The sequence below is a fragment of the Schistocerca americana genome, chromosome 4 (genome assembly GCF_021461395.2).
Source record: "Schistocerca americana isolate TAMUIC-IGC-003095 chromosome 4, iqSchAmer2.1, whole genome shotgun sequence".
In the NCBI taxonomy this organism is placed as follows: domain Eukaryota; kingdom Metazoa; phylum Arthropoda; class Insecta; order Orthoptera; family Acrididae; genus Schistocerca; species Schistocerca americana.
The window spans coordinates 725,263,616-725,277,857 of NC_060122.1; the positions used below are offsets into that span (position 1 = coordinate 725,263,616).

The window sequence follows — 14,242 nt, forward strand, 5'->3', positions numbered from 1 at the left end:
GGTGAGTAGACTGCTCATGTCAAATTAAAATGTGAGACCTAGAAGAGGATATTCTCTTTCATACCATGTACTAGGGCTGCACTACTTTAACATATTTTAATCTGATTTAACCTTAGTTATGCATCCTTTGTGGGCTCACATTTTAATATGCCTTGAAGATGGGACTTATGTCCTGAAACTGGGTAGAGCTTTCCCTTTTAGAAATAAATAATTTTTACAACTGTAGGGGATTTTATCATTGACATAAAATGAAACAACCAGTTACAATGTAGATATATTTGATGTGCTTAAGGGTAGGTACCAGAGAAATTTCACCCAGGTTGGAAAAAAAATGCAAGGGACTGAAGATTTGTTTCATAACATATTTTGGCATGCAGAATTCAGTGGGTAAATCCAATCTGCTAAACAAAATTTTTCATCACTTTTGAATTTTAGGTTTTTGAAGAAAATGAATATTTTCTGAAACCCATTTGTGGAGTTATTGGTTATCATGAAATGTATTCACAAAAATGTTTTGAGGAAAAAAATGTTTAAAATTGACAAAGGAATAACAATTTTTCTTTTTGAGCATTTTGATCTTTTTCAAAACAACAATCTACAATTCTTAACATAAAATAGCATTACTACAACATTATGCGATGTTTCACCCAATATGGTTCGATGAACCCTCTGCCAGGCACTTAAATGTGATTTGCAGGGTATCCATGTAGGTGTATAAAATTGCATTCTTTATTTTCAATTTACATTTTATGTCACATATTCCCATCTGCACTGCATCCGCACAGGTGTGTCATCGTCCACGGGTATAGCTGGTCGCACGGAATAAAAGTGGGTCTTTTCTGGCTGCCGGGTGTCGAATTGTCATCAATCGCCAGGCTACCACATAGTGTTATGGTTGGTAGAATGCAGGGGCATTACTGCTATAGTATATGTATGTATCATGGTATGAATAACGTTATGTAAAGTAACTAAACTGTGTTCAAATGTTCATTACCTGCTCACCCTAAGTACCTCACACCAGGCTGCCACCCATCCTGAACCAGGCACCATCAGGATTGTTTACTTTCCACTTCACAATTGAGTCTGCCATGAACATAAATCCATATGTCTGAAAAAAAAAGTAATTAGGCACACATACATAGACAATTACGGATGTACGTATAGATTATGCACGTATACAGAATATGAAATTAATATTTCAATTTAATTTCTGCGCTGTACATATCTATCTAATGGTAGAAAACTAACTATACTTCAACTTTTTTTGCAAAAATCGAAATGGTTGCAATAAAAAAATGTTACTACTCCATCAATTTTTATCATTTTTGGCTGAAACATTTTTTTGTGAATACCTTCCTTGACAACTAAGAACTCCCTGTGTGTATTTGAAAAAAATGTTTCTCTTTTTTTTTTCTTCAAAACTCAAAGATCAAAAAGTATGAAAAAATTGTTTATCAGATTGAATTTACCCACTGAATTTGGCATGGCAAGATATGTCATGAATCGAATTTTTGGCCCACTGCAATTTCTTTATGACCAGGTTCAAATTTCACCAGTACCTTTCCTTAACACTTTCACGTACACGGGACACATTTGTCCCACGTATAAATCACCTTACTAATTGGACTGTAATTACAGTTGCTGTGCTACAGATGCTCTACTTGAAGCAGAGATATTTGTTTTCTTTAATATTGTACATCTTTGGTGGCAACAATTACTATAACTACCATTAGTCGTCGGTTATTGTTGGTGATTCTCACTTCGAGCAGACACACAAATTTATTCACTTCTTGTGTGCATATTGTGTTCTCTGCCTTACTGTCAAAGCTTGAAAGTATATTCAAGTAAGTTTCTCTTTTACTTTAGACCATTCATTTAGAAAATAACTGCATTTCATCAGTGGAAATCTTTATTTTCATTCTTTGGGACATAGTTGTCCCAATGTACCACAATGGTAATTTGTGTACTTGTTTTTGAATGTCATGAAATCGTTACTATTACGTAAAACAAAACGAGCAGAATGGTATATAAAATTCAGTTGAAAAAATATTATCTTTCATTTTATTAATTAAACTGAAAAAAATTGCACTGGTATAATTTCAAATCTGCTTTTAGGTCATGTGCTCCAGAAAAAGAGAATTTTTCATCACTGATGAAAGTGTTATGCAGATTTTGGAGGCTTGCAGTAGTGATGACAAAGATAATATGTTACTGGATGAAGAAGATAAAAAAAATTTCTTGAAGGAGATATGGAAGATGAAAGAGAACATGTTATTACAGAAGATCCTGAAAAAGAAATACTTAGCCCACCTAGCAAAAGAAGGCATACAGACGAAATATCAGAACCAAATGCTGAGGTACCTGATTCCCCTCCAGATTTGCTAGAATTTAAATGTTCCAGAACTTACCAACCAAGACAGTTCAGTGATAACATGAATCATGAATTTGGGAAAGTGCTTTTGTTTAGTGTCAGTGAAAATCGTGAAATGCCACAGCCATTTGAAATTTTTTTTCTACTATTGGCCTAAAAGATTTGGTGCATAATATATTAATTCCTGAAAGTATTCCGTATGCAGAACAATCAGGCAACGCATTCAGCACAAATGAAGATGAAATCAAGGCATTTCTTGGTATGAACCTGGTAATGGGGTACCAATTTTACCTACATTTAGAAGCTACTGGGCAACTGAACCCGATTTAGATGTTCCTTATATAGCTCAGATTATGCCACTACATCGGATTGAAGTGATTTGAAAGTACTTACATTTTTCCAACAATGCAGATCAGTCAATAAAGGAAGACCGCACATACAAAGTGAGACCTGTAATTACCCATTTGAACAAAACCTTCCAGGAATCTCTTAGTGCAACTAGGGCTCAATCTGTAGATGAGCATATGATCAGATTCAAAGGACATAATATTATGCGACAGTATGTCAAAAATAAGCCAGTCAAATGTGGTTTCAAAATGTGGTGCAGATGTGATTCGGAAACTGGCTACCTATTTGAGTGTGATTCATACACTGGCCAAAAAGAACTCAGGTCCTGATGTAGGGCTTGGTGAGTCAGTAGTTCTGCAATGGACAAAATCACTATCCTGACTGGAATGTGAAATTTACATAGATAACTTTTTTTAACTCTCCAGCTTTGCAGTATTACCTTGGTTTACAAAATATCAGATCATGTGGAACAGTGGAACCAATGGTAAAAACATCCCAAAGATATTCCCTCCAGAAAAGGAAATGAAAAGAGGTGATTAATACAGTCTCAGTAGCAATGGTCTGACTATCCTCAAATGGATGGATAACAAGCCAGTTTTTCTACTGATTAATTTTATTTCCCCAATACCATGTATGACATTGAAGAGACGTCAGTCTGGTTCTTCTGAAAAGATCAATGTTCAGTGTCCTCTTATGATAAGAAAGTACAACAAGTGGATGGGAGGGGTGGACCTTATGGACCAGAAGAAAGTGACTTATGAGATTGACGGAAGGCAGAGATTAAGTATTACCTGAGAATTTTCTTTGATCTACTTGACATTGGTGTAAACAATGCATATGTAATATATTCAAAATTTGCAGGAGAATCAGGATTCAAATCAACACTATCATCCCTAGAGTTCAGACAATGCATTGCGATAAAATCTAATTGGAAATTATTCAAGTCGACAAAGGAATTTATCAACAGTAGTGAAAACATCAAGAATGTTGCAGACCAGTTGCAATCCAAAGAGTCCAGAGCACCGAATGATAAAATCAGACGTAAGGAAGAGATGTGTTCATTGCGCTTCAAAGTGTGTTGAAAACCGCACTTACAATATTTGTGAACAGTGTGGTGTTAATTTATGCTTTACTTCAAGCAGAAACCGTTTTGCAGAATTTCATATCAAATAGACAACATATACACAGCCTGTGTAATTTTTCGGTGTATTAAGTGTAATGTGTTTTGTAACTGTCCTTTTAAGGACCACAGGGACAAATACGTCCCAGCTTTTTTTTTAGCAGTACAAATAAAAATGTTTGAAATAATAACATATTTTGTTTACAAAACCTCCAATTACCACAGAGATACAAAAATTTTAATCACTAGCACTTTAGTTTTCTTAGGAACCTGAAAGGGTTAAAAGACTCCAAGTGCTATTAATTTTCTATGTGCTACATCCAAAAGCATTTATCCAAAAATCACGTAAAATATGTAACTTGCAGTATTGTCGTAATTAAAAGTATTTTACAGACCATTAAAATGAAACAGGCTGTCACAATGTAAAGTTTTTGATGGCATTGAGCCACAGTTATACAACATTTTTTAAAAGAGTAAATCACTATTTGACTGTGTATTATTATATTTATTTTTTGTACATCCAGATTTTGGCTTTTATGCCATTATTGAGTTCAATACTAAAAGTTGTTACATCATTATTAATAATGGTTTAACAACTTGTAGCATTGTAGTCGATAATGGTATAAAAGCCAAAATGTGTATAGTACAAAAGGTAAATATAATAATACAAAGTCAAGTGGTGATTTACTCTTTTAAAAATACCACACTGCAGTCAGTTTGGCTGCTCAAAAGTAGACGAAATTGCATAAAAGATGTGAATCACAATATTTTTGGCTCTGCTCTGAATTTTTTGCTCCATGTAAAAAAGAATTTATCCAAAAAATTATGTAAAAGGTGTAACTTGCATCATTTTTTTCATTTAAAAGTACTTTACAGACTATTAAAATGAAACAGCTAATCACAAGGTAGTCATCTTGGACATGCGCGAAAGTATCATACATGAATGTTTTGCACCACATTCAAAAAACATCCAAAACAATATGTAAAGTACCACTTACTTATGTGCAAAGTTGCTTTTTATCTCATAGATGGTATAAGACACAACAGAGCCTCAAATTAATTATTTTCCACATATAAACTGTTCTATGGTGCTTATGAAGTGTTATAAGATAGGCAGGCTTTGGCAAGATGCCAACAATCACACTTTAAGCTGTAAGTTAGATTAGTAGTGGTCCCCATGGGTGGTTTGCAATACAATGTGTGTGTCATGTTATAGTGAGCAGTGTGAAACGTATTGCAGCAAGACAAGACTTGTCATATAATCAAAATGCTCAGTCAGTTAGCTCAGCCTTGCCAATCCCTGTCTGCTTGCTTTGTGACACTTGGCAACCATTATAGAACAATTTAGATCTGGAAAATAATTAAGGTGAGGCTTTTTTGAGCCTTACACCATATAAGGTACAAAAAATGAACTTTACATGTTTGTAAGTGGTGCTTTGTGAAATTTTTTGAATGTGGCTGAAAACATTCAGAGCATTTCAATATTTTAGAGCATGTGACTGGCTGTTTCATTTTAATATTATTAAAAGAACTAGGGTCTGATGGTAGGAGAGGGGAGGATGGGGTAGTGTTGCAAAGTACAATTGGGCTATTTCCACCATCTTGGATTTAAAAATAATTTATCCACCTTTAATATTTAAATTTCTTGCCATCTTCCATTTTTAAGTATCCCACAGTCTGCCATTTTTCATTCTTAATTTCCTGCGAAACATCTTCTTGATGACATCATGCATTCAAGGTAATTGATGATGTAATTCCCCCTGGCATGTAGGCAATCCACATGATAGCTTGCACTTTTCAAGGTCAAGTGGCTGCTGTCTTGGAGTGTGATGTCAGTGGTATCACTTACTTCAATTCCACATTTAAATGCAAAGTGGACTGGAATCAGCAAAATGTATCCATTTCATGGTGCTGTTAGTTTATTTTAAAGTTTGCATCATATTGAAAAAGATTCTATTTTTATATGAGCTAATAATATGCAAGTAAGCAATATCATCTCCTCCTTACAACTAAAAATCAATACATACTCCACTGCGTTGTACATAAACTTTGGAGGGTCATGTGTAAATATTTCATATTCGCTACAATCAATGCCAATATCTTTGGCCATCTTATACTTTATGTCCTGCCATGAGTGCCTGCTTCATCATAAATTAGAAAAAATATTAAACATTAGACAGACACTATCAAATTGCGTTTGAGTACTGAAAGTAAAGCATTTTGTCTTGAGACAATTGTCCTGTTCTTCTCTCTGTTTATTCTTGTTTTTATTGTTTCTATTCCTTTTGAAAAGTAATTTTCCTACTCTGTTTTTCTTCTACATTTTGTCTTTCATCAATTTCTTTGTCTACTGTTTGTTATTTTCTCCCATGTGCTTTTGCTGTGTGATGTCTTCTTGTATTCTGACTTTAATGCCATTGATACTACAAACTTTCAAATTGGTTAAAGTCTCACAACTACCACTATTCTCCTCACTGATGCTACTGTAGTTGTTATCTTTACATTACCTCCTAACTAATGTTCCCTTGTTCCATAGTTATGGTTTTGCCCATAGCAAACATTTGCATAACTCAGAATGTGGGACCTTTTATGAAAGCTTCAATGCTGTCTAGTTCCAGACTCTCTATAATGCCGGGCATTATTGAATCTATTAGCAGTATCTCCATTAACACTATATTAAACTAGCTGTCCTTCCCTGTGATAACATTACTTAAAATTGATGATTTGAGTTGTCGTCACCATTTACATTTTCCATTCTAGAGAGTCTCAAGTTTATGTTGTCTCTTTTCTGTATTTATATCCACTATTTTTCCCCAGCTTAACAGGTCCTTTCCCATTTATTTTGATGGATTAATAAAATTAGCCACAGTTCCTTTACTACTTTCACTCGGTGCACTTTTAATACTCACTTTAATCGCACGGTGCTTCACTACTTGTACTTGCATTATTCTAGCGCTGGGGCGAAGAAATGGCACTAGTTTCTGGTACAAAGTATTCTTATTCTCTGGTAGCCAACCTTCAGTTATGCCTGTCACAAAATTTGACTGAATATTAATTACCATGATAGTAATTAGATTAAATACATGGTTGCTTGCAGTCACTACATCTCACAGTAGGCCTATACTCATTTTTGAAATCCGATTCACTTCACTGGTTCAGGTACTCATATTTACTGCATCATATGTCAAATGATCATGAATATTACTTCAGCAATTAATGGGTGTTCCATAAAGAATACAGTTTTTTATTGCCTCATAATGTACATGTTTATTGACAGAATTAAGTAATTTACTTGTTATTGCACTGTGTGCTATTTGTGATTTTGTATGAAATATGATATTACTCAGATGCCCTCCATAACTGTGCAGGTCAAGCTCATTTCTTTCAATGAAATTTTCCCTTGCTTTTCCTCATATTTGCACCTCTCAGCCTTGCACTCTCGGTCTTGAGTTTTGGAAATGAATGTGGTTTGTTGAATACCCATGAGATTTCAAATACCCCACAGAATGAAATCACATGGTGTCGTATCACAATATCTGGGTAGCCAATTTACATCACAATTGTGAGAAATGACTTGTCCAGTTAACTTCTCTCATAACAAGTCCATTATTGTAATCAGTCTTGTTGAAAGCAAACCTTGCAGCATTCACATGATTGAGTTCAGACCATAAATACTCTCTTAACATATTGCAGTAGCATTTGCCACCCGGTGCTAATGCATTTTCAGTACTGTCTTTGAGGAATTACAGCACAATTACCACCAGCAACCAAAATGCCATGACATCCAGTCATTCATTGTGGATGTAATGGCTTCTCTATAGCTACTTGGTAGTTTTCTGTGCCATATCCTGTAATTTAGCTTGTTCATGAAGCTGTTCAACAGAAAGTGCTTCTTATAAGTGAGCATTTTTTTGGTGATAGAACTGTTGTCTGTTATTCGTTTTGCAAGCACCCAATGGGCTAATCCTTGGTGATCTTTGATATCTTTTGGCTTTAGTTCTAGTGTTAGTTGGATTTTATACACTCAAAGGTGCAGATCTTCTTTCATAAGTCATTGTATTCTGGTTCAGGAAATATCCAGTTGTTGTGAATATCAGTGAATAGGACTTGCAGCGATGTTATCGCTCATGATGGCAATGTTTTCTGTAGAACAACTAACACAAGGATGCCCTGAGGGTTTAATGTCCACAGCCAAACAGGTTTTCTAAAATTTAGCAGTCATTCTTATCATAGCCAACTTATTTAATGTATTACAAAGACCAAGCATTTCACAGAGTTTGCAAACAGTCTGTGCACAACATCACTACATTTGTAATAAGTTTTCAGTATGAAAACTTATGTTTTGTCATGAAGGACTGAATTACTAACCACAAATAAGACAGATGAGAATCATGGAATGTTCAGAGCTGCCCACTTGCTAGAACAGAAATGGCAGGCATTTGCAAGAGTTGCATTCTTTATGGGACATCCTTTAGTTCCTCACACAGCTTGTAATTGTGGTACTGATGGTATCTATGCCACATAAATCTTAGCAAAGCTTACCATTCATAAATTGGAGGTTTATTAATAATGCAATTATTAGAGTTCACTTTGGTTGATATTGACATTAGTATCTTTACTACATTAGGGTATAAATCAATTTGCATTTGTGTAAACGGGAAACATATTGTTGGTATTCCCAGTATGTTGTAAAGCAGTGAAGTGCCCTGATTTAAATTAATTATTAATGTGAGAAACATAAATGCAAAGTTGTATCTCACTTTTACATTGTATGATATGTTAAACTTTCTGCAATTATCTGTGAATGACAGTCAATACAAACTTGAAAACAGATGTTCTGGATAAAGCATGGTCAGAGAGCCTGAAGTCTCTTACAGATCAATTTAAGTTACTTTTTAATCAGGTGACTAATAAGTTTAAAAAAATTCATTTTTAGTTCATTGTCTCAGATTTAGTCTTATTTATGTTTTGCTTTAAAATACATAGCAAAAAATATTCATTGTAGTAAAATTCTTTGCAGTGTCTTCTGTGGACTTAAACATCAGTGGAAGGCCACTTCACATCACAATTTTGTATAATCCCTCACATCTGGAGGTCAGTAGCCTGTATTCTATATCACTTTGATTTAGATCATGAAGGCCAAAAATAAAAGTATTGGTAATAAGTGAATCTTTATGGAAAATATGAAACTAAAAATATGACAATGAGCATAGATGAAATAAGAAAAACATAAAAGAAGCAGCTACTTGCAGAGTATTCAAAACAGGAATAAATGATACAGAACTGACAAATACATTAACTAATGAAAAATCCACAATGGAATGTAACAATATTATGAAAAGGAAAGTTGCCACTCACCAAATAGTGGAGATGCTGATCGCATCTCTGCTGTATGGTGAAATACATTAACAAGTGAAAGCGAAGAAGTGCAAATAATGTTTATGAAAACTGCAACACTAAGATGGACATAAATGAAATAAATGAACTTTACACCTCTGATTTAGTTCATAACAATGCACTAATTATGAGGTTGTAGAATTGTACATGATTCTGACTTTGAGATTTCAGTATGAATCCCCCTCATGTTGCAATCACAACATCTAAACATCATTGGCATGGAATCAAAGAAGGTCTTCATTAGAGTTCATTACCACATGAATCTCTTTTATGCCACATGCAGAGATCCAAATATCATAGGAGTGTATGTATTCTAGTTGAGTCTCCCTAAACATCTAAACATCATTGGTGTTGAATCAAAGAAGGTCCTTATTAGAGTTCATTACCACATGAATCTCTCTTATACTACATGCAGAGATCCAGATATCATAGGCATGTATGTGTTCCTGTTGAGTCTCCCTACACGTGGTTTGTATGTGTGTCTACAGAAATCTGAAATAGTTACTGGAAACTTGATGATTGTGCATTGTGAATTTACTACTCTCTGAATGTTGGTGTCTAGATCATGTGTTGTATCTAATAAATCCCCAGCTTATCACAACTGATTTCTATCCATTACTTTGCCCAACATTGCAGGCTGCCTAGCTGGAGTGCCCATGATAGTGTCTCACACATTACTATCACTGAAGAACAGGCTAAAATATGGTTTATGTGAGCACATCATTTTACTGTTCAGCTCATTAGATGTGGTGTTCAGGTGATCATTGTTTCTATGATATTTCATTTGCTTGTGAGGCATGTCAGGGAATATTCAGAAAATGAGTCCAGCCCAGTGAACTCTGTTGTTGGCATCTTGAAAAACAGGGGTATCAACAGCATACTCATCATGCATCAATTGACCATTTAGAATGTTTACCGTATTTACTCGAATCTAAGCCGCACTCGAATCTAAGCCGCACCTGAAAAATGAGACTCGAAATCAAGGAAAAAAAAAATTTTCCCGAATCTAAGCCGCACCTAAAATTTGAGACTCTAAATTCAAGGGGAGAGAAAAGTTTTAGGCCGCACCTCCAAATCGAAACAAAGTTGGTCCATTGTAATATGAGACAATTTAGGTCGAATGAATGACTATACAGCTACAGTAGTTTGGTTAGAGTCGTAAGCTTACCAGTTAAGCTTTACCAGGTAGCCATTGCTATGCGTCAGGCGCTCCGTCCGTATTTATACGCTCCGTCCGTATTTAAACGAGTACCCTTCCTTTTTCACGTGCTTCATCTGGTTTGAATTGATTGCTTATTTTTCTTTGATGTGATAAGTGCCGTTCTCTTTGTTATAGGTGTTTACGTCACTCTAAGCTGAAAATGCATAACTGTACTGTGTCATGCATTGTTTGTCACATTCTGATAATGAGTGTTTACAGCCTGTCACCGCTCGCGGCATGGCTTGCTTTTGTGCACGCTACCGCCGCTTACAATTAAAAAAAAAGAGAGGAATCGTCTCATTAGTGAAACAATCGCAAGAGACTGCTATTTGTTGTTACTTACACTGCTGCTTTCTTTGATAATGATCAACAAGAACCAAATAATAGAATGCGTATGATAGATGATGTTCTGAACGAGAGTTTCGCAAAAATTTTTCTCCGTTTGAAAATCTTTACAGACGCCTCTTTAGTACATTACATTCTGCTCAGAAATAAGAGTCATCCTAGATTTAAAAGTCTAGTCAATTGCCGTGCTTCATTTCTGACTGTATCACTATTAGGCATAAGAATAATACGAATATAAACATGACATGATATGTATATTCTTCTGTGTTTGCTGTTGTCTCACTCTAGTTTTCGTAGTTTATTAGGCAGACAGGATTTAAATGAGGTAGCAGCAAACACGAAAGAATACATGGCAAAATGTTTATATTCCTATTATAGTGAAGAGAATACTGCATGTGATTCACAATTCATAAAAGTTCATATTAGCAACCATCTCTTCTCATAGGTAGGAAAAAAATTCAGAACGTAGAGTTGGCCATATTGACAAACATCCCAAACAGTCTTGCCAGTCGGATTTTTGTAGTACATTGAAATGCGTCTACATTCGAAGATTAACAATACGAAATTTGTATTTACTTCGTTGGATAATGTATGAAAATGCAGTGGTCGAAAAAAAGCTCATCTTCCACCTTTTTTTTTAATTTATTTACTGATGCAGAGGTTTTGGCGCCAGTATATTATCTTTGTGCCTGCAAAGCATGCCTGTGTAGCGCTACATATATTCGATGGCAGAAGTTAGTTGTGGCGGCACCTACCAGCATTTTTCAGAACTTCCGCTTACTTTGCACTCGATTCTAAGCTGCAGGCGGTTTTTTGGATTACAAAAACCGGAAAAAAAGTGCGGCTTAGATTTGAGTAAATACGGTAAATAAACATGCTGATTCTTGTTAGGGATCGCCTCAATGAGTGGGCCCAATTCATGATTAAAAAAACACATCCAAAATGTCAAAGACTCCGCCTCTGGTTTGAACCTTACCTTGCACACATTCAGGATGAAATGCTTCATTTGGCCTTTGGTACACTTGACAACATGTGACAAGAGTAATTTGAATATAGGCAAAAATTTGATTTTTCAGACCACATTACATCTCATCAGTCAGCTTCTGTCCATGTTAATGATTTTTAGCCCACTGAAGAATTGCAGCTTTACGTACCAGTGTGAACCATTGGCCTCTTGTGAGGGACCAACTCCAAGTGGTCATTGCATGCAGTTCCTATTGCAATGTTCTTTCAGCAACAAGTGGGGATGGTCCTTCATTCACTGCCTGCAGCAATTCCTATCAGGTTTGGAAGTGATTTTAATTCACAAGCTTTTAAACACGTGACCAGTTGATCTCATTTAGGATCTTTTTCCGACCACAATTCTGACATAGCTTTTCATGGCACATGTATTACACCACTGCTTGTAGACATATTGAACAGTTCACTGTAAAACACCAATAAATCCAGCAACTTCACACGCTGTTTGGCCATGGTCATGGCCAAACATGATTGACTCTTTTTGCCACTCTGTCAGGTCCTTACTTTTACCCATGTTTATGTACAATGTCTGCTTGAAACATGAATGTCTTACTGATCACTAATTCCTTATGCTGATGGAGCAGTGCTTGCATAGTTGAGTATATGACTTGATCACTGTGCCATCTTTAAAGTTGTAATGTTGAGCATGTGGCTTGAACACTGTGCCATCTGTAAAGGCTTAATAATTCATCTGTTCCATGTGCACTGCATAGCGTAATTTTTTTGTCTGGCGAACTTATGATGGAGTATTGTTGCCATTTACTTCCACTGGCTAAGCATGTATTGTTGTAGCATTGTTCCCTTTCCAATGCAGTCACAGTGCTCTGTTTATTAGTGGGCTATGCCTTTTTGTTTTGCCTCTTCTAGTGGTGTGCTATGGTCCTGTGACATGGAGATTTCATCATGCACCAGGACCACAATTATGTAATTGCAAATAAACAAATAATTTGTTATGTAACTTTAGTTTTTTGAGGTTATAATTACAACTCTATGACTATCTCCCATAAAGAACTAAACAATGGAAAATCCAGGATGGAATGTGACAATATAAAAAACTATTGGATGGACAATTCCTTCTACTCACAGTATCTTCACAGATACTCTTAAATATAATATTTTTGTCACTTTATATCTGTAATTATTACTGTAATACAATGGTCCTTCATAATGTTAGGTTATTTCATTATACTGTACTTAAATAAAATTATATGTATGCATTTGCATTCTTTCTATATCCCAGAGACTGCTCTTTGCAGGGTCCATGGTACAGTTAATGCAGTGCATAGTCAGATTACATTATCCTGCTCATTGCTGTGTTTGACCTTTTTCTATCCTTTGGTTCCACACATATGCCCTATTAAGACAGCCTGTCATAGACAAAATAAAATGTTATGGTGTAACAAATTCATTTTATGGGAAGTGAGCATTCTGCATGTTGATTGACTTCAAATCACATGAATGTTATCAACAAATAAAGACATAAAATACAGACACTGGGAAGTATGTTGGGACCCTTGATTGTTCATGTTATATGTTAGTGACCTAGCAGACAATATTAGTAATAAAATCAGGCTTTTTGCAGATGCTGTAGTTATCTATACTGAAGTACTATGAGAGAAGCTGCATAAATATTCAGTGAGATCTGTATAAGATTTCAACATGTTGCAAAGATTGGCACCTTGCTCTAAATGTTCAGAAATGTAAAATTTTGCACTTCACAAAACGAAAAATATAGTGAATCACTGCTGGATTTGGCCAACTTATACAAAACTTGGGTGTAACACTTTGTAGAGGTATGAATGGTATGATCACATAGGCTCAGTCATGAGTAAAGCAGGTGGTAGACTTTGGTGTAGTTGTGAAATACTAGGGGAAGTGAAATCAGTCTACAATGGAGATTGCTTACAAATCACTCGTGCAACCCAATCTACAATATTGATCAGATGTGTGGGACCTGTACAAATAACACTAACAGAGGGTATTGAATGTATACAGAGAAGGGCAGCATGAAGGGTCACAGGTTTGTTTGATCCATGAGAGAGTGTCATAGAGATACTGAAGGAATTGGGCTGGCAGACTCTTGAAGACAAATATAAAGTATCCCAAGAAAGTCTATTAACAAAGTTTCAAGAAACGGCTTTAAAGGATTACTCTAGGGATGTACTAAAACCTGCTATGTATCACTCACATAGGGATCATGAGGATAAGATTAGAGTAATTACTGCATGGACTGAGGAATTCAAACAATCATTCTTCCCATGCACCACACGTGAATGGAACAGAAAGAAACCCTAATAATTGGTACAATGTAATGTACCATCTTCCATGCAACTCAGGTTAGATTAGATTAGATTTACTTTCATTCCAATTGATCCATAGTGAGGAGGTCCTTCAGCATGTAGAACTTGCCAGAAAAACAACAATACACAACAAATATTTA

General features: G+C 35.5%; 1 protein-coding gene across 1 annotated transcript in view; it reads left to right on the top strand.

The window, feature by feature from the left end:
• Positions 1 to 14,242, top strand: part of LOC124612717 (probable 2-oxoglutarate dehydrogenase E1 component DHKTD1 homolog, mitochondrial) — a 348,152-nt gene that overhangs the window by 105,352 nt on the left and 228,558 nt on the right. Inside the window, exon 6 of the mRNA XM_047141074.1 lies at positions 8,860 to 8,933. Within this exon, the coding sequence (XP_046997030.1) occupies positions 8,860 to 8,933 (74 nt within the window). The remainder of the gene's footprint in view (positions 1 to 8,859; positions 8,934 to 14,242) is intronic.